The 24,752-nt window shown below is 39.0% G+C and overlaps 1 protein-coding gene and 1 long non-coding RNA gene across 5 annotated transcripts in view; one reads left to right on the top strand and one right to left on the bottom strand.

The window, feature by feature from the left end:
• LOC122745323 overlaps positions 1-17,710 on the bottom strand; it is a 33,771-nt gene extending 16,061 nt beyond the window's left edge. The window contains exons 1-2 of the long non-coding RNA XR_006355453.1: positions 17,670-17,710; positions 11,026-11,114 (exon numbers count right to left, since the gene is read on the bottom strand). This is a non-coding gene — a long non-coding RNA (uncharacterized LOC122745323). The remainder of the gene's footprint in view (positions 1-11,025; positions 11,115-17,669) is intronic.
• Positions 1-24,752, top strand: part of ITSN1 (intersectin 1) — a 300,395-nt gene that overhangs the window by 207,295 nt on the left and 68,348 nt on the right. For all 4 annotated transcript variants that reach the window (XM_043990543.1, XM_043990544.1, XM_043990542.1 and 1 more), the window contains 2 exons: positions 18,328-18,449; positions 21,998-22,104. In XM_043990543.1, coding sequence (XP_043846478.1) covers positions 18,328-18,449; positions 21,998-22,104 — 229 coding nt within the window. The remainder of the gene's footprint in view (positions 1-18,327; positions 18,450-21,997; positions 22,105-24,752) is intronic.

The raw sequence follows: 24,752 nt of genomic DNA, 5'->3' as shown, positions 1-24,752 counted from the left end.
CTACTACCTATGTGTCCAATCCTCTCACTCTTTCACTAATCTATCAGCCTTCTCCCTTCCTATGTGTAAATGCCCCCCAAAGCTCCCTTTCTTTACACACTATCTGGCAATCTTATCTATGCCTCTGGCTCCAATTTTTACCTCTATGTATGCAGATAACTTTCAACTGTTTAAATCTAGCCTCACCTTCTCCCCTGACCTTTAATTCTGTATTTCCTATTGCCTGCTAGACATCTTCGCCTAGAAAATGCACCTAGACCATAGTCAGAACTCTGTATTAGGAAGATTCTTTTGTTGGCTGTGTGGAGGATGAGGAGTTAGAGAGCCTGGGTAGGAGGCCATGACAAAAATTTAGATAATATAGGACAAAGGCCTGGGCCAGGGTTGGCAGCTATGGAAATGAGGGGATAGGGGAAAGATATGTGATAGTTAAATCAATAGGACTTGGTAATATTAAAGGGTAAGGGACAGGGACTGGAAAGGATTAAAGAGGATGCTGAGATTCTGAATCAACATGACTGGAATTATGGTAGTTTCATCCATAGAAATAGCTAAGCTGTGAAGTAGGGAAGGTCTTGGGAAAGATGGTAAGTTTGGTCCTAATACAGAGTTCTGACTATGTTATTCCCCTGCTCAACAAGCACAACAAACTTGGAGTGGCTCCTTATTGCCTATCAGACAAAATGCAAACTTCTTAGCCTGCCATTTATGACACCCAACAATCTGGCCCCAGTGTACTTTTCCAGCATTATTTCACATTACCTTTCATGTACTCTATTTTCAATTCAATCCAATTAGTATTTGCTAATTGTCTACTATGTGGAATGGCTCTATGCTGGTCACTGATGATATAAAGACAAAAGGAAAAATAGCCCTTGCCTTCAAACAACTTAATAATAGTCATTCCTTAATATATTTTTTGTAAATAATATTTTATTTTTTCCAATTACACGTAAAGATAATTTTCAACATTCATTTCCTTAATCTTGTTCTACACTCTCCTACCTTGGACATTAATACAGACTATTATTCTCTCCAAATTCAGAATACATCCCTCATCATCTTGACCTGTTAAAAATCCTTCTTTTAAGGGCAGCTGGGTGGCACAGTGGATAAAGCACCGGCCCTGGATTCAGGAAGACCTGAGTTCAAATATGGCCTTATACAATTGACACTTACCAGCTATGTGACCCTGGGCAAGTCACTTAACCCTCATTGCCCCACCTGCCCCCCAAATCCTTCTTTACTTCAAGGCCCAGCTCAGATACCACCACTTCCTCCAAGAAGAATTCCCTAATTTTTTTCTCTTTTCCCTAGTTTCTCCAAGTTTTCGGCAAGTGCCTTGTTTTGAGCTTTTCTGTGTTCCTATCACATTCCACCTTTTAGCTTCCTTATTTGTGTATGTTTTGTATCTCTATTAGATGTTCAATTCCTTAGGGACAAGGACTATGCTTTATTTCCTTTTTGTGTACACCTAGAAGAGTGCCAAGCACATGGTAGATGCTTAATAAATGGCTGTTGATTACTTGATTGGCCTCCTTGGTCCCCAGTATGATGCCTGCTTAATAAACATTAGTGAATTTAATTGACAGACACTGGTTAATGGTTATGGAACAGGAATGATTTTTAGTCTTTATCAGATATATAGTCTCCTGATTAAGCAGTTTGAAAATATCTGAGAATGAAATGAGTGATATGGGTTTTTTGGGTTTTGGGGGTGGAAATATTTTATTTTTACTCTTCTTTACTGAATTCTGTTCACTCTTATTAATTGGAAGAATACCTAAGAACTTTGATGTTTTATTGAAACTGCTTTGAATTTGAAAGATGTTCTTTGACTCCAAAATAGATCCATCCCTCACTCCCATTCCTAAATCCCAAGTTTTGTGCCTCAAAGCCACCATCTGGTTTCCTTAAAATTCTTCTTGGTTTGGAATGCTTTTTTTTTTTTTAAATTCAAGGAGCTTATTCTGGGCTCTCAGGGAAATGAAATGAGGCTTAAGACAAATAGTTTTATGGGAATAGTCAATTCAACATTGATTAAATGCCTGCTATATGCCAGGCACTGTGTTAAGTGCTGGGGATTAAAAAAAAAAAAGATAGTCCCTATCCTCAAATTTACAATCTAATATGGGGAGAGGGAAGACAAAGGGAGGCAGGGGATGTACACCAGGGGGTGTGGAGGCATCTGGTTCCATGGAATTGAAACCAAGGCAGAGCAGCAGATGCTGAATGGAATGAACCCAAAAGTCCAGTTTCTACCCTGTATGAAGAAGGAGTTTGGTGCTGCACCCTCCAGCCCTCCAAAGGGGAAAAGAGGTTGAGGGAGGTGGTGTCAGGAAAGGCTTGAGTTGGCAGTGTTATGATATTAGAGGTGATGAGTTTAACTGAGGAAAGGGAGTGGGGTGGGGGGTGGGAGAGGTGTATAAGAAAGAATTTTGTTCCATGGAGTTGAGACCAGGCAGAGAAGCAAATGCAGAGAATATTTTGTTACTGTCCCAGTAATATTTTTGAAACTCAATATATGAAACTCTAAGCTTATACAACTAGTATTAAGGAATATTTATTTCTGTTTCAAAATGTTAGCTCCACAAAAAAGATTTACTGCATGATTCCTCTAGTAAACTTCCTAAACCAATAATAAAAATTGATAAAATCAAGAGAAACAAACAGGAAAACTGGCTTATGCTTGGTAGCATAGACAATGAAAAAAATAACAAGATTAAATGAATATCTGCTAAATTGGCATATCAGCTAAGTTCTTCAAAAAAAGATAGAGCTAAATACAAGGACAAATTGATAGAAACACAATAATGGTAGGAGATTTCAATTTTCCTCTGTCAAAAGTTGTAAGTAAAAAAACAAAAAAAAACCCCAAACCCAAAACAACCCAATTAAAAAAAATAAAGTATTGAACAAATAGTTGAATGAATTGGATTTTACTTATCTATGGCAATTTTTGGATTGTAAGATGAAAGAATATATATTTCTCAGCACACCCAAGGACAATTAAATTACTCTTATGTTAGGGTATAAAGGAATCATAAACAGATGTAAAAAGGCATCCTTTATGGACTATAACAAAATTAAAGTAGTGTGTATGCATTCAAATTGTCTCTTGTGCTCTCCTTCAAGTTACATCCTATTTAGCTATGTATTGGTTGTTCCTGTTTGAAGAGACAAGGAAATATTAAAATATTACTTGACTTCATTTATTACTGTACTCAGGTATAGCAAAAACATTATTAAACATTAGACACTGAATTCTTTCAACTGTCTTTTCTCATTAATAGTCACAATAAATTACAAAATCAGCTTTGCTGATCAGATTTTCTTTTTTTAAAAATGCCTTTTGGGCAGCTAGGTTGCACAGTGGATAGAGCACTGGCCCTGGAGTCAGGAGTACCTGAGTTCAAATCCGGCCTCAGACACTTAACACTTACTAGCTGTGTGACCCTGGGCAAGTCACTTAACCCCAATTGCCTCACTTAAAAAAAAAAAAAGATGCCTTTTATTGATGCCTTTATCATTATATCCTTTCAATCCTTCTCCAGCAAAACCATCTGATACAGTGACCACATCTGACAATACTTATAATATCATGTACTAGTACTCCCTACCTTCTTTGTCATGGTGAGGAGTTAGGTTTCATTATCTATTCCATGGGACTATATTAGTAATCGGGTTTTTGATTTGTGCATAAATAGAGTAATTGTTCTCTTTGAAGAGTCTTCCTTTGGAACCATATTGTGATCCTGGAGCCACAGAACCACCCACTCATTCCAAATAATTGGTTTCCCTTTAAAATCCTGTTAAACATACTGCTATTCCTCTAAGTGATTAAATAGCAGGAATCACCATATGAGTTTATAGACTTCTTCAGTGCATATCTTTAATGACTCATTCAAAATTTGTCTAGGATGGCTTTCGTTTTTCTTCCTTATAATCCTGGAGAACTTTGGCCTGTTGTAGGAGAGAGAGATAAAATTTTTTTTTGCAATCTTAAGAACTGAAGATATATGGATTTAAAATAGAGAAAGTGAGGGACCTAAGTCCTTGCTGAGGATCCTAAAATAAAATTATCTGGTAACTTTCTATTTTTACCACTCTATTTTTGGTTTTTTTTGTTTTGTTTTTGTGAGGCAATTGGGGTTAAGTGACTTGCCTAGGGTCACACAGCTAGTAAGTGTAAAGTGTCTGAGGTCAGACTTGAACTCAGGTCTTCCTGAATCCAGGGCCAGTGTTTTATATACTGCACCACCTAGCTGCCCCTTCACCACTCTATTTTAAAAGAATTCAGTACCTATCAGGGAACATTCTTTCATAGATTAGTATTTGAAGGAAGAATGATTATCTAATCTTTAGGCAACTAGATAATTAGATGATAATATTTTTATTAAAGGTAATTGACTCCCCCCCTAACTTCTTAGTTTATTGCTCAAGAATTTTTTGCAATCTCTTTTCTTCCTTAGGATTATTACCTGTGACAGAGCAAGCAGATTGACACACAGAACCATATTTCAATGTAGATTCTTCACTGTTGGAGTGAAACTGCCCTGGGTTTCTTGTGACTGATATAGTTGGGTAGCCAAAAGGGAATTTGCAAGGCTTCTAAATATCACATATTGTGGAATGTGTTGGCAGGCCTCTGAAAGTCTCTATGATAAACCTGTCACAAATATGTTAAATCATTCAGTCTTTTATTTCTAATGATTGTGTTCTGTGGTCTTGCCAACAAAGAATAAGATATTCAGTGCCTAAACAGGACAACTACTACTATCTTTTAAAAATGATACTATGTTTTGGCTAAAGGAGATAGATATACTCTGAGCAAGTATATTCTCAATTTCTATCTCCACAACAGTTGCCCCAGTGCACTTACAGAACATTTTTCTGAGGGGTTAAGTTGTTTCTCCTTCCTTCTCCCTGTCTTACTGTCTCTGTCTCTCTGTCTCTTTGTTTCTGTCTCTGTCTCTGTCACACACACACACACACACACACACACACACAATCATTCATGCACAATGCCACTAGCCTTTGGAAGCCTTCTAGTCTAACATGCTTGCATTATTGAGGGATTCTGAAGCCTCTCAGCCAGTAAATCTGTGTCTTTAATTTGGACCAAGTCAGGTGAAGGCTTGCTGCTACTTTTAGAGTCTGAATTAGCTCCAAGACTAGAAAATCCCCAGTGGGAATGTAATTTTACCAGTCTTCTAAGAGTTCATACCTGGGGAAGAACATCAGTCTAGTTTGAGGGACTAGACCTTTTCAATGTGAGGGACTTGACCTATTCAATTTTCTTCAGGGTTCTCTGAAAAAGACCCTTTAGAGTCCCTCAGGCCTACTTTCTAACCCCAAGACAGTCCCAAAGGCTGGAATTTGGGCATCTACTTTGGAAGTAGCCAATAGCCCGACTAAGGGGCTGTCTCTCCTCCAAACATCAGTTTAGATGGGAATATCAGGAGTGGCAGAGTGACACTGACCCCTGTTATCCACAGTCTTTCTGTATCAATCTTTTCATACCTCAGAAGCTTTTCCTAGGTCCCCAGTTGCTTACGATATAAAGTTCAAACTCTGGCCTAGAATTCAGAGCCTTCCACAGTCTGTTCCCAACTTACTATTCTAGTCTTAGTATTCCCAGACCTTCCCTTTGACCCAGTCAGACTGTTTTAGTGTCTTTCCCTTAAGCACATCTTGTATTTCTCATAGCTGCCCTTTTGCAGAAGGAAGGAATGAAGAAAGGAAGGAAGGGAGGGAGGAAGGAAGGAAGGAAGTAAAGAAGGAAAGGAAAGGAAAGGAAAGGAAAGGAAAGGAAAGGAAAGGAAAGGAAAGGAAAGGAAAGGAAAGGAAAGGAAAGGAAAGGAAAGGAAAGGAAAGGAAAGGAAAGGAAAGGAAAGGAAAGGAAAGGAAAGGAAAGGAAAGGAAAGGAAAGGAAAGGAAAGGAAAGGAAAGGAAAGGAAAGGAAAGGAAAGGAAAGGAAAGAAAGGAGGGAGGGGAAACATTTATTGTCAATATTATTATATGATTATGTGCCAGACACTCTGTTGAAGTACTTTACAAATTTTATCTTATTTGGTCCTCCCAAGGGATAAAATGAAAGTTTCTATTATTATTCTCATTTGATCTTCATTTTATAGTTGAGAAAACTGATGCTGCAAGAGATTAAATGACTTGTCCGTGTTCACACAGATAGTATATATCTGAGGAGGGATGTGAACTCAGATCTTCCTGACTCCATGCTCTTTCTTAGTTTCTACTACCTAGCTTTCTCTCCCCATTCACCTTCACCCAGTATGATTTAATCTTTTTGCCAGTCCAAATCCCACCCAACTTAAAGACCTACCTAGATCAGGTTCTACTTTTTCTGTGAAGCCTTCCCACATCATTACCACTGTGTTCTATGCTCACTCTCTGAACCCTTCCCCTTACCCCGTTCCCCGCTCCCCCTAAAGGCTGATTGGGTCACGGGAGCACAGCTAGCTACTTGTCCCTTCAGGGTTCAAGACATAACCCTGAGGAGCTGAGTTTGGATTCTCTAGTACTGTAACTCACAGCCCTTCACCAATGTGTTTCCTTCATTATTTGTTGGTATCAACTAGTCAGCCAGCTTTTAGAAAAAGGTTTTGTTTTTGTTTTTGTGGGGCAGGGCAATGAGGGTTAAGTCACTTGCCCAGGGTCACACAGCTAGTAAGTGTCAAGTGTCTGAGGTTGGATTTGAACTCAGGTCCTCCTGAATCCAGGGCCGGTGCTTTATCCACTGCGCCACCTAGCTGCCCCCAAAAGGTATTACTTATTAAGGTGAAGAAGTAACAACAGTAGATACAAAGCACACTCACTTCCCAAACTGGGCACATAGTCTCCCACAAGTGCACACAGATTCCAGGGGAAAATGGGCACCTGAGAGCACTTGTGACAAAGAGGAGCAAATCCCAGCTTCCAGAAGTCCTTTTGCTAGAAGTTCTTTTCTCCCCTTTGTGGGATTCTCATAATCTCTCTAGGGTTTAGATGCAGTACAGTTTTCATTCTCTTTTCTTTCTGGGCTCTTTGTAGAATTCTAAAGCTTCTTCTTTTTGTCAGTATGTCTAGTTTGTTCTCAAATCCTAATGTAGGCATTGCCATTGACTGTTCCAGGGACCCTGCTAGATGCCCTTGGAAAATCCAAAATCTAACAACCATTTGAAGTTCACAATGTCATTTTCTGGCCAAGGGAGCAGGGAGGGAAAGGAGACAGAAGCTTGCTCTCTCTCTTTCCTCACCAAGCTATTCCTTGACTGAAGCTGTTCTCCCCAGTCTGGCCTATGACTCAACTCCAAACTCATGTGATATTTTGTCTAATGTCCATGGGGCATGACTAAGTCTCTTCAGCCACTCTCAATACATATCCCATGTAGATGCCATTTCCTTTTATCCATAAGTTTTTGCTTTTTCCAAACTGATTAAGGATTTTTCACACCTAGTTTAATGCCTTTTATTGATTGATTGATTCAGTAGATGTGTTCTCACCAGAAAAAGGTATCAAAACTAGAGTTATCTTGTTAGATGCTTGAAGTGGGTGGGTGTTTCAAGTGGACACCCCTCACATACACATTCATACATACAACATCTTACTGTAATCTCTGATTTCATTAAAATTTTATTGTAATTCTCTTATATATACTTGGCACTTAACAAATGTTGCCTTGTGTTGTTAACTTTTCATTTGTATAGTTCTTATTGTCCAACTAGGAGGTTGGAGACCATGTTTTCAACTCCTTTGTATACCCTTTAGTGTTTAGTACATATTCACTTAACTTTAGTGCCTTGTACAAATTAACTTAATAAATATTTTAGTGATTATTTATTGACAAGTGATTGATTTATTGATGTTGATATTGATTTTCTTAGAGAAATTAGTCCTTTTTACTCTGGGAGTTTATATAGAATAATAGTAATGATTAATAACATAGAATTGAAGGGTTATAAGGTTTGCCCAAGGTCACATAATGAGAATATGTCGGAGGGAGGATTTGAACCTATGTCTTACTAATTCTAGCTCTCTGATCACTACACCATTGCAGGTGATAGTGTGCATTGTTGGAGGGAGCTTCCTCATTGGGTTATCCCTACACCAGTGAAATCACAAGTTCATTCCATTAACAATCACAACAGTAACAATAATTAGCAAAAGCATATATTTCTATCCATGGATTTCATGGCCAAAGAATTCATTTCCAAGTGGCCTGCTTATCAGTGATGAGCTTCTCTCTAGGCTAGTCCTCAGGCAGAAGATGCTGTCTCTTACTAACAGTTCACATAAAGCTTTTGCAGCAAAGGAGAATCTGCTAGAGTTTATGTTCCCAGCAGTGCCTTCAAGAACTTTGGGTTACCTTTATGCCATGATAAGGAATCTGGTTACAAAGTACTATACATTTATACATACACACATACATACAAATATATGTGTGTGTATATATGAGTATATATAGATACACACACATATATATATATAAGCCTTTGATTTTCACAACAACCTTGTGAAGTAGGCATGACTTATACAATTAGTATTATCTCTATTTTTAAAAAAAATTCAATATTACTTTATTTTCAGTTCTAAATTCCCTCCTTTCCCCTACCCTGCCCTTACCTATTGAGAAGGCAAGAAAAACAAAGCCCATTACAAATATACATGGTTTTGCAAAACAAGTTCCTGAAGTAGCCATGCCAAAAAGAAAGGAAGGAAGGAAGAAAAGAAAGTAGGGAATAAAGAAAGGAACAATGGAAGGAAGGAAGAAAAAAGAAAAGGAGGAAAGGAAGGAGGGAAGAAAGGAGAGGAATGTCGGAGAAAGGAAAGAAGAAGAAAGAAAGGAAAAATATGCTTCACTTTGAGATCATTATTTCTCTAACTGGAGGTAGATGGCATGTTTTATCATGAGTCCTTTGGAATTGTGTTTGGTTATTGTGTTGAATGATCTCCATTTTGAATATGAGGAAATTGAACCCTAGAGAGATAAAGCAAATTGCCCAAGCTATACAGCTTTGTTGGAAACAGGCACTGAACCCAAGTATTCTGACTCCTTGTCTGATGTTCTTTCCACTATATCTCACTGAGTTACTTATTGACAGATCCTGAGGCTGTAAAGATTCCCCCCAGTTTCCACTCCCAAACCAATATCTTTCTGTTAGGCCAAGTCATACCTACTATTTCTTCCTTCTGTCTTTTCTAGAAGATGAAAGGAACATTAGTCAAGTCACAAGGACTGGAATACACACAAGAATTAAAGAAATGAAGAGTTGGAGTCAGAAAGGACCTTAAAGACAAAGCAATCTGACCCTTTCATTTCATACATGAGGGCTCTAGGGCTGGGGAGGCAAAAAATTGAATTAACTTGTTCAAGTCAAAAAGTGGATAAATGAGTGGAACTATAACCCAGGTCTGAACACTTCCAGTTCATTCCCTTTTCTATTTGACTTCATTGCTTTTTCCTTCACTGTGCTGTTCACTCATAAAAGGGAATCACTTTGGGGCAGCTAGGTGGCGCAGTGGATAAAGCACCGGCCTTGGATTCAGGAGGACCGGAATTCAAATCCAGCCTCAGACACTTCACACTTATTAGCTGTGTGACCCTGGGCATGTCACTTAACCCCCATTGCCCTGCAAAAAAAAGGGGGGGGGAGAATCACTTCACACTTAGTGGACTAGACACATTTCTTCCCACTGATACCACTCTGCCCCAAGTTCTTTCCACCTCCCATTCATCTCATATAGAATATGATTTTTATCATGTGAATCCCTGCACAGGTACCTGCAATAAGTCCCCTCTGCATCAAGTTTGAATTCCTGCAACTAAATTTCATGGCCTACCTCTGCCATCTTACCTCCCACTAATTGCCCACGTTTACTCCATACCCCTGTTAATTCCCTTGTTCTGGTCTTAGTTTATGACACCCCTCTGCCCAGCTGGGAATACCTTTTCCCCATTCTCTGTCTATTCAAATACTACACGTTTTTAAAGATCAAGCATGTTTCATCTTCTTCAGAAAACTATTACCAGTTTTTGTAATCTACCACAGTTCTCTTCTCAATGAATTCCTACATGCTCACAGTCTCTCATATTACTTATCACTATTATTTAGTGTTGTATTATTTTCAAATTGTTCCATGTATCAGACTTGCCCTCCTAACTAGATTTAAGCTCCCTGAGGGTAGAGTCCAAGTTTGTACTGATTTTGGTTTACCTATAGTTCTTGCCTGACAGTGGTGTATGCAGAGTAGGTAGAAAGAGCCCTGAATTTGAAGACAGAAGAAACCTGGGTTTGAATTCCACCTTGGACACTAAAATCATATGAATCTGGGCAAAGCACCTCACTGAACCTCAGTTTCCTCATTAGTAAAATTAAGATAATAATTGTCTCACATAATGCCTATAATGCTTATCTCATATAATAATGTGAGGTGCCTAATAATATCTGACATAATCAAATAAGATAATGTATACTAAGAATTACTCCAATCTTTATGCGTCATACAAATGTTCAGCTACAATCATTATTATTAGCTATTTGTAAGTATGTTTGATTGAAACACAAATTCCTATGGAAAACTAACTTTAAAAAGAGAAATCTTATTAAATAATTAATAATCCTGTTCAGTGGTTTCTTTTTTGATCTTGAATACCTGCATAATCTGATAATTCACATGGTTGTTAAAACATTCAAAAATACAAGAATATACCAAGAAGAATTGTCCTTGAATGAATGAATGAATAAAGCATTGAGCATTTGCTATGTACAGCTTTCTGTGGGACACGTTGGAGATACAAATAGGAAAATAAGACAGACCCCTCCTCAACAAGCTCATATTCTAAGTGTCTCATTTATTGATGATGGCATTTAGCGAAGTTGCCAGAAAGTTCATCAGGTAAGGAGCTCAGATTGTAGTTAAGCCTACTTGGACAGCAGATAGTGTTTCATTTGGTCTGAGTTCTCTAGCAAAGCATTGAGCCATACTGAGCTTAAATCTCTGGTGTAGTTCAAAACTAGCCTTACCTCTTGGATGTCTGTAGGACTAGACATTCGGGGGTGGGGGGGTCACTCACCCAGGGGCCTCAGCTCCTTCCCCTCTTCCTCTTCTCCCTCTATACAAAGGACAAAAAAAGGGTTATTTTACATAAATTCATTAGCAGGGAGTTAAGGAGCATCTGGAGAACTTCACTATCTATAGAGAACCACTCTTCCATCTCGTCTCTGGGCTGAACAGCCTCCGTGACAGTGGCATATATCTTTGACAAATACATCGCTCTCTTTTTTATCCTTGCATGACCTTAATAACCAGAAAAGATAAAGTAATCTCTGTGGTTACATATATCAAGAATTGTGGGGGCAGCTAGGTGTCACAGTGGATAAAGCACTGACCCTGGATTCAGGAGGACCTGAGTTCAAATTGGGCCTCAGACACTTGACACTTACTAGCTGTGTGACCCTGGGCAAGTCACCTAACCCTCATTGCCCCACAAAAAAAAAAATAAAAATTGGGTATGATCTTAATATATGTGGAGATATTTTGAGGAGAGCTTTGAAAGAAGTTTGCTCTACTGAGTCAACTGCTTTACATATATATATATATATATATATACACACACATACATACATACATATATACATATATATGTATATATATATATGTAGTTATAGTTATTGTTCATCCTTTGTTCTCTAAGAGAACCAATGACCTCAGGAGGGTGATGTCTTGACTTGCAAGTGAATTGGATTTAAATGAGGCAGAACTGTCCAAAGTCATTAGCCTCACTGTCTCCTCCAGAGTCATCTAAGCCCAATGGCAAGACAAAATAAATCAAATAATAAAGACAAAAGGATCTTGTAGTCTCTTTCTTTACCTTTCAGCCATATGACTTTGAGATGTGATCTGCTGTAGAAAATTTTTTACAAAAGTATCCCTATTCCTTTTTTATATTTTCATCAAGAATGCCTTTAATGTACTTATGGATCATTCCCATAAAAATATTCATAGAGGTGAAAGAGAATCTGTGGCAATAATTATTAATGTTCCCATAATCAGCTTTTTGGGGAGGATAATCTGTGATTTCTGCACCACCACCACCACATTCCCAGTTGTTGGATTTTCTTCCCTATCTTAAAAATCAATTTCTTGATGCTTTAAAAATTGTAGTTCTGCCAATATAGATTTCTTCTATGTGTACTTGGTCTGGTTCAAGCTGTTCTTCCCATTGACCTTCACTGTCATTTTCACCTCCATCTCAAGGGTCTCTGAGGTGTTAGTTCAAATGTGCTGTTTCCACATAGTAAAAAGTTTATTATAGGAATGCTGACAAAAGATGTTCCATTTTCCCCCCATTTATTTGTTTTGCCTATCTAAAGGAACTTCTGAGGTCATCTGATATAACTCCTTTATTTCACAGATGAGAAAACTGAAATTGAGTAACTTCCAAAGGTCACAGAGATAGTAAGTTATCAGAGCTGAATTTTGAACCCAGGTCCTCTGACTCTAGAGCCAGTTTATGAATACTCTTAGGATACTCTGGTTTATTTAGATCTTGTGCCAAACTTGCTGCAGACTCTTTTTTTCTCTCTTATTGTTTTGTTTTTGTTTTTGTTTTTGTTTTTTTAGTGAGGCAATTGGGGTTAAGTGACTTGCCCAGGGTCACACAGCTAGTAAGTGTTAAGTGTCTGAGGCTGGATTTAAACTCAGGTACTCCTGAATCCAGGGCCAGTGCTCTATCCACTGCGCCACCTAGCTGCCCTGACTCTTATTGTTTTGTAAAGCAATCACAAATCACTGGTGATCTCCCACTATCCCCTCAATGTAAATTTTGTATTTCAATTAGTTTTCTAACCTGATGTTGCCCTTGGTTGGCATGTGTTCATCGAGGGTAGGGATTATTGTTGTTTTTTCATCCTTGTACTTCAGTGCTTAGCTTAGTGTTATGCACATAGTAGGCATTAATAAATGTTGGATTGGACTGGATTGGCAAGCATATCAAATGTTTGCTGATCGAACCAATTTGTGTCTTGTGATTTCTTTATGCTGTTCAAAATGATGAAGGAAATGCTGATGGCATATGTCAGTAAATAGCAAAAGACCACTTGAAAGATAATTGAGGTTTACTCACTGAAACAGAGGAAGCAGAGGTCTGAAGAAATTGTATGAAGAATTAAGACATTCTCACCCAAATCATATTATATATATATATATATATATATATATATATATATATATATATATATATATATATATATACCTTGATATACTTGGTAATTCCAGTGCAAAAAAGTGGGTTCAGAGGAGGCAAAATGGAAAGGACCCTGCATTTGTGGTCAGAGGTTTGTCATGTCAAGATTACCTATGCTACTTTACTATGCCTTAATTTTTCTATCTATAAAATGAAGACAGGGGGCAGCTAGGTGGCACAGTGGATAAAGCACTGGTCCTGGATTCAGGAGGACCTGAGTTCAAATCCGGCCTCGGACACTTGACACTTACTAGCTGTGTGACCCTGGGCAAGTCACTTAACCCTCATTGTCCCACCAAAAAAAAAAAGAAATTGAGGTGACATAAAAAAAAAACCTAAACATAACAATAAAATGAAGACAGCTAGGTGGTTCAGTAGATAGAGTACTGGGCCAGGAGCCATCTTGGCTCATCTTCCTGAGTTCAAATGTGACCTCAGACACTTACTAGCTGTGTGACCCTAGGAAAGTCACTTAACCCTGTTTGCCTCAATTTCCTCATCTATAAAAAGCTGGAGGAAGAAATGCCAAACCAGTATTTTTGTCAAGAAAACCCTAAAAGGGGTAATGAAGAGTCAGACACGGCTGAAAAGCAACTAAAAAAACAAAGAGGTTGGGCTAAATTGGACTAACTGGCCTTTAAGGTTCCTCCCAATTCTAAATCTATAATCCTATGAACTATATTATTTGTCCATCATGAACTCACTGCTATGAGCAAGCTTTTGTTCAGGCCATTATTTCAATTTGGAATGCTGCATCAACTTGAGATAATATGTCAGTGCTTTGCAAACCTTGAAGTGCCACAAGAATGCCAGGTAGCTGTTTCCCCTCCTCTAGCTCTTACCTAATTCCTACTTGTTTCCCAAAGCTCATTTTTATGTATCACTTTTCCCAGGGAGTTTATCAAACCCAACACAGCCAAAGAAGAAAGAACTTTCCCCTTAAGTCCGTCTTTGTCGTTTCCCTGTTTTCACCTTTCTTATCATCCCAGTTCACAACCTTGGAGCCGTCCTTCCCTCTTCACTCTCCTTTATGCTCCAGATTCAATCAATTGTCAAGTCTTGTTTCTGCCTCCACAACATCTCTTGCTTCTGCCCTCTTCTCTCTATTCACATTGCCACCACTCTGATTCAGGCCTTCATCACCTCCCTCACATGCACTGTCTCTCCTCGTCTCTGCCTCTTAGATTCCTTTACTTCTTTCAACTATCAACTCAAATGTCCTAAACAAGGCCTTTGCTGGTCCTCCTGCTTCCTGAAGTTACTTTGTATTTGTCCTAAATATATTTTATATTTTCTTATCTATGAACTGTTTTATTTTGGTCTTTTTAAACTCAGTGGCTAGTACAGTATGTGGTACATTGTAGGTGCTTAATCAATGCTTGTTAAATTAAAAGAGCCTTTTTCAGAACTTGACAGTTAAGTATTAAGTTAGTTTTTAGCCTTTTCTTTTCCAAGCTGGTCTCACAATTCCTATTAACTTTTTTTTTCTCATGGGGATCAGGACTAGACCTGTAATTTCATTGATAGAGTGAATCTCCCAGGTGAAGAAATTCCCTCTGCCAGTGTAGATTGACATCTTCTCTGCTGGACAATTGAGTTTTGACACGTTAAATGACTTGTCCAGAATCAAATAGCCAGGGTGAGTTCCATAGGCAGTACTTGAACCCAGGTATTTCTGGCTTCAGGGTCAGCTCTCTACCCATAATGCCAAGCTGCCTCTAATAGGCCTGATTGGCCATCTTATGCTGTGGTTCTGTTCATTTCTTACCCTGAGAAGCCCTGGGTTGGGTTGCTTACTCCAACAAGCAGCTGACAAATGTGATTGTCTCACACTTGTGAGTTCCTACATTCTATTTGCACATTAATATCTCCCATTGCTGTGGTTACTTTTCAGACCTCACTCATATACTGACATTTTAATATTTTTTTCTTTTCTTTTTCTTTTTCTTCTTTTTTTTTGTGGGGCAATGAGGGTTAAATAACTTGCCCAAGGTCACACATCTAGTAAGTGTCAAGTGTCTGAGGCTAGATTTGAACTCAGGTCCTCCTGCATCCAGGGCTGGTGCTTTATCCAGTGCACCACCTAATTGTCCCCTTAATATTTTTTTTCTAAACCAAGTAATCCTTAAAAACTCTACAGAAAAAGCATAAAGCATACTCTCTAAAAATTCATTGTTTCCTGTGATGCAAGACTGAAAAGAAATAGTAGTCTTTCCCCTCAGCCTTATGTTTTATTTTTATTTATTTATTTTTGGAGGGCCATGAAGGTTAAGTGACTTGCCCAGGGTCACACAGCTAGTAAGTGTCAAGTGTCTGAGGCTGGATTTGAACTTAGGTCCTCCTGAATCCAGGGCCAGTGCTGTATCTACTGCACCACCTAGCTGCCCCCTTATGTTTTATTAATAGGCTAGCTAGTCAGGTAGAATTTATTTTTCCCCAATAAGAATTTAAGAATAGTTCTACTAGTTAGAATTCTAGAAAAACTGATGACACCAACCAGCTTGGTATGGCTTTGCCCACAGTAGGTACTCAAATAACATAGGTATGAGCAGATGGAATCATTAGTGTATGCACACAGAGAATTGTTTTTTGTTGTTGTTGTTTTTTTGTGGGACAATGAGGGTTAAGTGACTTGCCCAGGGTCACACAGCTAGTAATGTTAAGTGTCTGAGGTCAGATTTGAATTCAGGTCCTCCTGAATCCAGGGCTGGTGTTCTATCCACTGGGCCACCTAGCTGCCTGGGAGTTTTATTTTTAAGGCAAATATTAAATTAATCATAAAGAAAATTATTTTTATTCATTAAGGCAAAGAAATTAAAACCGAACCAAATTTAAATTTTTCAAATAGCAGCTAAACTTTACCTTAAAAATACAAATTAAATTGTGTTACACAATTTATTTTGTAACTTTAATTCATTTATAAATTGAATGAGTTTATAAAATACCAAAAAAAATGTTAGAGACTATAACTTGTTCTTGAATTCATGCTATATCAACTGTCATGGGGGAAATGGTTGGTGGGGTTCCTTAGGAGTTCCTCTTTAAAGAATTATACCTCTCACACACATATGCAATTAGAATAAAATAATCTTTTATTTAAGTGCTAGAGAAAGGAAACGAGAGAAGTCCTTGGACTTTTCTCATGGGGAGATGGCATGACTCAGAGACATGGTTCTCTGAGATACCAATCTCTCTTAACAGGAGAAAGGCCATAGTTTTTATAGAGGACAGATGGTGGAGGCACAGATGGGGTGATCATCTGACTGTGGAAAGTTCCCTTATTGGGGGTGATCACCCAAGGGGGAAACGTCCCCCACTGGTGGTGGACTGGAAGAAGTTGGGCAAGAGGTGGCTCCTATCTCTTGAGCCATCTCTGTCCCCCTGAGGCCACTCTGGCGGCAGCCACACCTAATGGTCTTATCTCTCTTCAAGGTGTGTCTGTCTTCTCTAGGAAAGTTACCTCAGACCTGTGTCCTAACCCCATAACATCAACTAAATCTTTTAGAATTAAATAACTAATAATGGCTCACTTTATTCTTGCTAATTCATTGTCAGTATAAAAATTTTAACTAAAGACATTCACTATCCCCTGAACTCATGTAGAATGCAATAAAGTCAACTGAAAGATTTAGCAAAAGGTTTAGCTCAAAGTTTGTGTCTACAAGCCTCCAGATGGGCTTACACTGATTTTGGTGACCATTTTGATTTTAATTTTAGCATATCCCAGTCAGCCTTCAGTGAAATAAGCCAATGGACCTTAAGGGAGGAGAATTCAAAATGACACCTAATGCTTTTACTCGGTTCTTTTTGTAGCTATCCAAGTACCCACCTCCTTCTACTTCAACCACCTTAAATGGAATTTATATGAATTCATCACCACATTTATTAAGTTCAGGGCATTGTGCTGGATACTGGAGCTACAAATGTGGAAAATATCACAATCCTTACCTCAGAAAAAGCTTAATCTAAGTCAGTATAATACAAAAGAGAATGGGATTGGGACAGATGTAGGCAAAGGACATTAAGAAACTGGAAGAATTGAGGAAGATTTCATGGAGGAGCTGAGACTTTCTCTAAGCCTAGAGGGGACAGAAGGATTTCAGCTGGCAGAACTCTGTTTAGCAGCAGCACTTATAATAATCTATATAGAAAGTGCAATAATATGCCAGTGAAGTTGTGAGTTGGAGGTGGCTTCTGGCCCTGAGGTTCTGTTACATATCAAAAAATCCTCTGATCAGGGACTGCTGAGCTTCCTGGCAGGAACACCCAGATTAGTGAGAGCTGGCTGAATATCTTATAGCCGTTGTAATCAGTAGGAACCCCAATAGCTTCTGAGGCCACCCTGAGGTAGGTTAGACCTGAGGATACCATATATCAAGAAGATGCCCAGGCTACCCTGAGACCACCTCTTAAGACTCTTACCCTCCTAAGGATGATCTTGGATGATTTAGCTGAATCTACAGATGTGTTTAGTTCCACGGCCATGTTTCTCTGTGAGGTGTATTTTCCAGTGATTGAACTTTGTACCCTTAGTGAACCTCAAAGAATTTGTCCAGAGCAGACATGGACAAACTACAGCCTGTGGGGCCAAATCCTTCCTCTTTAGTATAACTCATGATTGGGGGCAGTTAGATGTCGCAGTGGTTAAAGCACCGGCCCTGGATTCAGGAGGACCTGAGTTCAAATCCAGCCTCAAACACTTGACACTTAGTAGCTGTGTAACCTTGGGCAAGTCACTTAACCCCCATTGCCTGCAAAAAAAAAAAAGTATAACTCATGATTTTTACGTTTTAAAATAGTTTTATATTAAAACAAACAAACAAACAAAAACAATCTTAGCTCAGGCCATACAAAAGCAGACCTTGAGCTGGATTTGGTCTTCAGTTTGCTGATCCCTAGTTCAGAGAATTACAGTAAATTTTTGGTGATACATAACTTTCTTTTCAATGTTTTTGTTAAGGAGAGAATATGGTAAGGGAACAAATGGAAATAACTTTACTCAGGGGTAACCTTTGAGACAAATGGTCTTTGGCTTTTAAGCATCCCTGAATAAACTGTCCAATGCCGTTGTATTTTCCAGGGTGTGCAGATTTACATCTTTTGGATATGTTGACACCAACAGAAAGGAAACGACAGGGATATATCCATGAGCTACTTGTTACAGAAGAGAACTATGTCAATGACCTGCAGTTAGTCACAGAGGTAAAAATAGCAAAGGGGAGGGTGACATTTTGGTGTTGCTTCGTCTGAAATGTGGTAACATTGTGAAATGGGGATCTCCAAGTAGGAGTTCTCTGGCCAGGTGTTTTAATATGTGTGAGCTTTTGATGGAATAACAGTTGTATAAAGGATATTGGGACTATGCTAAATGACATGAGACCTATGCTCTGGGAAAAGTAGGAACAAATTCTCATCCTTACCTCATAGGTCTATGGCTAGGGAAGAAGCAAAATGTTTTCCTAGATAGTTGTAAAGCAGGAAGCAATGTTGTGCCCAGAGAACTGGGTGGGAAATTAAGAGATCCGAATTCTTGAATAAAAGCACAGCATCTTAGAGGTGGAAGGAACCTTTGAAATCATCTTGTCCAACCCTCTCATTTTGCAGATGAGAAAAACACACCTTTTCCCTCTGCTCCTCCAAGTGCTTAGAACTATGGTAGAAACTCAAAAAATACTTGAATCAATGTATCTGAGTATGAGAGTCTATAAGAGACCATGAGGCTAAAGCAAAATGTGCCTCCTCTTTTGAACAATCCCTTGAATTCCCAGCTTGTGTGAAATACTCTTTCCTAACACCTATATATCCTCCATTACCAATAATTTATTAGAAAAAACTTCAAAGGCAGCCATCATAGATAACCTCAATTTGGACCCATGGTTCTCTGGGAACTTTAGAAATATTGTCCTCTACTTACTTAAAACGAGATGAGATTACATCCAAGTTAAAATATGACTAGTCCAAACTGAATTTTCCCCAGTAGGCAATGACTATTGATTGATTGACTGACTGATTGTATGATCTCTAAGGTCCTCTATAATTCCAATGTTGTATGTCTCTCTCTATGAAAATCTGTCACCATGATTCAGGACAAATCCCTCCCAGACACTTAATCCCCCAAATGACACTGATTTCATTTATTCTTTCAGGAACTTCCCAAGTTCCAAGAGTGGGAGCTCATTGCAAAGCAGGGTGGCCACTTTGCTTTGTGGGAAGCATGTACATTATGGCTGCCTCTTGGGAGAATAGTGCAAAGCTAAACAGACTCAGACTCCAGAGTAGTGATGTTCAGGAAGGAATGCTTCTTGTAGTCTGAGCAATAGGGTCAGATCTGTGAATTCCACATGGAGAATTCCTATCACTTCAAGACAGGGATTTTTGGGTTAGGTGACACTGAGCTAGGAGAGGAGTTGAGTGCTGGTGGGAGTAGAGTGGGTACTCCTACTTTTTTGATGAAAGAGGGTATATTTTGAATTATGTCCATGATGATGTCTCAGGCCTGATTTTATTTCATATGTATTAAATGTGAGAACAGCTTTCTTGGGGAGACTATGGAACCTTGGACTTCCTTCCAATAGCTGTTTCAGATGACATTGACCTGCTTATAGGGTGAGGGCTAGATCTGTTGACATCCCTGCTGCATCTTTGAATGAGTTCACTCAACCCATGGAGTGAAAATAGCACAATGCACTGAAAAGAGCACTGAACTTGGAGTCAAAAGACCTGAGTTCAAATCCTGGCTCTGCTACTTACTACCTGTGTATCCTCTGCCAAGGGACTTAACTTTTCTAAGCCTGTAAAATGAATGAATTAGACTGGATGGCTTCTAAGGTCCCTTCTAGCTTCAGATTTTTGACTCTGTGCTCTGAAAGAGATCTTTTACTTCCTGGTGCCCTAGCCTCTAGGAGTAGCATAAGTCACATCATTTGAATGCTAGTTAGAATGAGTAGTGGGTAAAAGATGAAATGACTGAAGAAATCAAAGGTTCAAGCTTCAAAGCATATCAGTTCATTAAGCAATGCATGCCAATTGCATAAGAAATCACCACCAAACCTACTCAGCTTTGGTACTGGACCCCAAATACAGGGAGAGACAGATTTTTATGCACCAAAAAATTAACCAAATAAGACTGATTAATTAAAAGAAAACAAGTAACCAGGATACAAAATTAGGTAATGTGATTTCTAATTGAAGGAAAGATTAGGGGCTTAAGAGTGAACAGGGTTGGGGCAGCTAGGTGGCGCAGTGGATGAAGCACCAGACCTGGATTCAGGAGGACCTGAGTTCAAATCTGGCCTCAGACACTTGACACTTACTAGCTGTGTTGACCTTGGGCAAGTCACTTAACCCTCATTGTCCCACCAAAAAAAAAAAAAAAAAGAGTGAACAGGGGTAATTCCCTGAAATCAGAAAAAAAGAGGTGTCCCACTTCCCCTACCAAGTACCTATATTCAATTAAAGGAATATAAAAACAATTACTAATTAACTAGTACAAGGCCAGTTTTCAGATAAGATATATGGGTTGCTTAAGATTTATAATGATGAAAAAAACTTCTTGGGGCAGCTAGGTGGCGCAGTGGATAGAGCACCGTCCCTGGAGTTAGGAGGACCTGAGTTCAAATCCGACCTCAGACACTTAACACTTACTAGCTGTGTGACCCCGGGCAAGTCACTTAACCCCAATTGCCTCACTAAAAAAAAACAAAACACAAAAACAAAACAAAAAAAAACAAAACAAAAACAAAAAAAAAACTTCTTGTGTCTGTCTTTGGATCTGATTTCCTGGTCAGCATAACCTCAGTCCTTAGTTAAGGGAAAGGTAGAGTTGGTCCAGTTTCCCAGACATGCAAGGATAGGTTTGAACAATCCATTAAAGTTTTCTCACAATTCCCACAATTGAATAAAGTTTCCTTATACGACAGAAATTGGACTAGACCCATAATTGAATAGAAAGGGAACTGAGCTAGCTCCAGAAATGAGTCACAAGATGGAGTCAGTATGGTTCACTCATTTCCCACAATTCTCTCAAATGAACAGTTGATTCCTCTTGGCCCCTCCTGGGCCAGATCAAGCCCAGTGAACTTGAGGACTCCATTCCAAAGTCAGTGACACCAGCTCTGAAGTTTGATTTGTTGTGAATTGGGTGGCTGCTTTGGGAGAAGGTGGCTTGGTGTCTGAAGAACACCCCACCTCCCCACTTAGAAAATTCTCTTCCCTTCTCAAGAGCAAACTGGGGGGCAGTTAGGTAGTGCAGTGTATAGAGCACTGGCCCTGGAATCAAGAGGACCTGAATTCAAATCAGGACTCAGACACTTACTATCTGTGTGACTGCGCAAATCACTTAACCCTGGTTGCCTCAAAAAACAAACAATGAAAACCACAACAGAGCAAACTTGGTGAATGCAAGCAGGGAAGAGTTAACTAATGCTCCTTTCATTTTCGTAGCCCACAATTTTACAATGGGCAGATTTTCTAATCATAGATTAAAGCATTGCTGCTAACATTGATCTAGAATTAAGGATAGCCCATCCTCAACAAAATCAAATTAACAGTCACTTACAAAAATGGTTTTGTTTTCCAACTGACCAAAGTGCCCTTTATTAGATAACCTCTTCAGGACTGTGAGGACTTTTAAGCTTCCATGCCTCTAAAATGATACTGGGGATTTGACTTTTGGTCGCTCTAAACTAGCTCCCCTCACCCCACCAGCTAACCATTTGCTTACTGAACTGCTTCATTTTCTGCATCTGTAGATCTTTCAGAAACCGCTGATGGAGTCTGAGCTGCTGACAGAAAAAGAGGTGGCTATGATTTTTGTTAACTGGAAGGAGCTGATAATGTGTAATATCAAACTGCTGAAGTAAGCCTCTTTTCTCTAATTACCCGCAATGCTTTGCTTTCTTGATTTCTCAGACTAGTGGTTTTGTATGTGGGGAGGGGGAGGTTTTTTGTTTCATTTAATCATGCTCTCTGTTTTTCTCTTTTACTCACACAAATACTCACACTCACAGTTCATAACCCCTTTTTTTAATAGTCCTTTCTAGAAATGGCTCTACCCCACCCCCTTTTCTCAATGACATCAAAGAAATATCTGTTCTTATTTTGAATGTGGTTCTAAGGTTTCCAAAAGCATTTTAATTCTTCCTTCCTAAATTCCATTGGAGGGGAATAGAATTAAAAGCCCATTTGAGGGTATACTCTCTCCACAATGCTTACACTTAGACACATACATGGCCTGGCCAGGAATATTTGAGAAAAATTCTTGGCTCATTTACCTGAAGAGTCTTGGAACTATTCATTCTACTCAAATATCAGTTTTCTTAAGGAAACATACTTCAGTGTAAGCACTCCTAGAGTTGTTGGTCCAGAAATGTTTCTCTTTCAATCCTCAAAGGCAACACAGTGCAATGGGAAGAGCATTGGGCCAGGAGAAAGAACACCATGTTTGAGACCCAGCTCTGCCCCAAACTAAAGTCAGAAGAGACTTGGGTTCAAATCCTAGTTTGGGAACTTACTGACTCTGGAGCCTGTCTGAGCAAGTCCTTGAACTTCCTAGAGAACTAGTTTTCTTCTCTTTTCTCCTCTTCTCTTTTCTTTTCTTTTTTCTTTTTTCTTCTTTCCTTTCTTTTCCTTTCTTTTCTTTTCTTTTCTTTTTTTTTTTTTGTAAAATAATGCTATTACTACCTATCTTATAGGGTTGTTGTGGGATATTTTGTAAACTGTGGAGCGCAATGCAGGGTGTCCCAAAAGTCCCAGTGCAGTTGTAACCTTAGTAGCTACTAAATACTAAGTTAGTATTCATACTAAGCTTATGACTGCTCTCAGACTTTTGAGACACCCTATATAAACATTATTGATACTGGCATTTCATAATTGCTTTCTGACCCTCTACTTTCTCATCTGTAAGGTGAGGAGACTTAATGTTCCAGCCCTAAAATTCTGATTTCTGTATGTGACAAAACTCCAGCAAAATATAGCTTATTATTATATGAATTCATATAGAACACAGATCAGATTATGGTCCTTCAGACTGAAAAACCTCCATACAACAAAAGCCTGATATAACATAGCTTAAAACTGGAGATAGGTGTTCCTCCTGAGACCTCATACCAGGGTTAAACAAGGCTTCTATTGTGATGTGTGGCAGTCTGACCCTCTCCTAAATTCAGTTTATTTTCTGTATCTACCATCTTATGAACATTCCTCAAACTCACAGCTGGAAATTGGGATTAATGAGCATGTGGTTGTGTGTGTGTGTGTCTGTGTATGAGTGTGTGTGGTTAGGGGATAGAGAGAGAACATGAATAAGTACAATTCTAAGATTTCTTAATCCATCCAAAAAGTCTAAAAATCACTTAATTAGGTAATCAAATTTGGATCCAGAAGTAATTATCTCCATTGCTATTGGACTGTCCTCCCTTTGCAATAGCAACAATGTAGGATGGCACAAGAAATGCAACCTCAAAGCAGTGAGATTCAGTGGAGATTTTGCAGTCAGAGCATAATGGTTCAAGTCTCATCCTTGCCTATCTACTACATAACCTTTAGCAACCTGAATTAGGGTTGGTATTGTCCGCCTTCTCTGTCAAAGCTGGAAACCAGAAGCCCCCAAAATCCCAAATTGCCTGAAGAGACTCAAAACAGGTCCAAAGACGCTCCCTCTCTTTCTCTCTCCCCAATTCTGCCTTGCCATAAGACATTGATCTTCACCAATAAGGACAGAGTCCTGTATCACTGAACTTTGGGTTTGGGGTTACAAATATGTTTAATGAGGTCTGAGTAGCAAAGTGGTAAACCATCCTGGTGAATCATGAAGGCTGACCTTAGGAGATAACATTTGAACCCGTCTTTAAAGGATGGATATGCGTTTGACAAGTGAGAAGAGGGAGGGTGGACATTCCCAGCATAAGCAAAGTTATGGAGGTATGAGTACAATGTGTGTTCCAGTGGACAATAGAGAATTGTCCAGTTTAGTTGAGTGTTAGGTTCATGAACAGGAAAAGTTCGGGAGAATGTTGGTGCAAGAAGGTGGTGCCAGATGGTAGGTTTAGATACTAGGTAGAAGAATTTGAACTTGACTCAGTGGTCAATAGGGTGCCAACTGAAGATTTTGACCTAGATATGTAGATAAGAAATATTGTGCTAACAGCAGTATAAAAGATGGACTAGAGGGGAAAAAATATGAGAAGACCTCTTAGGAGGACACGGCAATAGCCTAGGCAGAGGAATGAGGACCTGTAATAGGGCTCCATAACTTTCTTTTGTTTGTAGTGTGGAAGTCATGGCTAGCCTTGTGTCATTGGGAGCCATGGTGGGCTAGGGAGGTCCCCAAACCAAATTTATCATCTTTTTCCTAAAACTTCCTATTCCTCTTGACTTTCTTATTTCTTTTAATGGCAACACGCTTCTCCCAGTCACTCAGACTTGAAAACTTGAAATCGTTTTTGTCTTTTCTCTCTTGCTAGCTCCTGGTAAGTCTACCAAGTCTTGTCTTTTCTACTCTTACAA

Source organism: Dromiciops gliroides, chromosome 3, assembly GCF_019393635.1.
Source record: "Dromiciops gliroides isolate mDroGli1 chromosome 3, mDroGli1.pri, whole genome shotgun sequence".
NCBI lineage: Eukaryota > Metazoa > Chordata > Mammalia > Microbiotheria > Microbiotheriidae > Dromiciops > Dromiciops gliroides.
The sequence above is the reverse complement of the archived record's forward strand: the minus strand, read 5'-3'. Positions and strand labels throughout refer to the sequence as shown.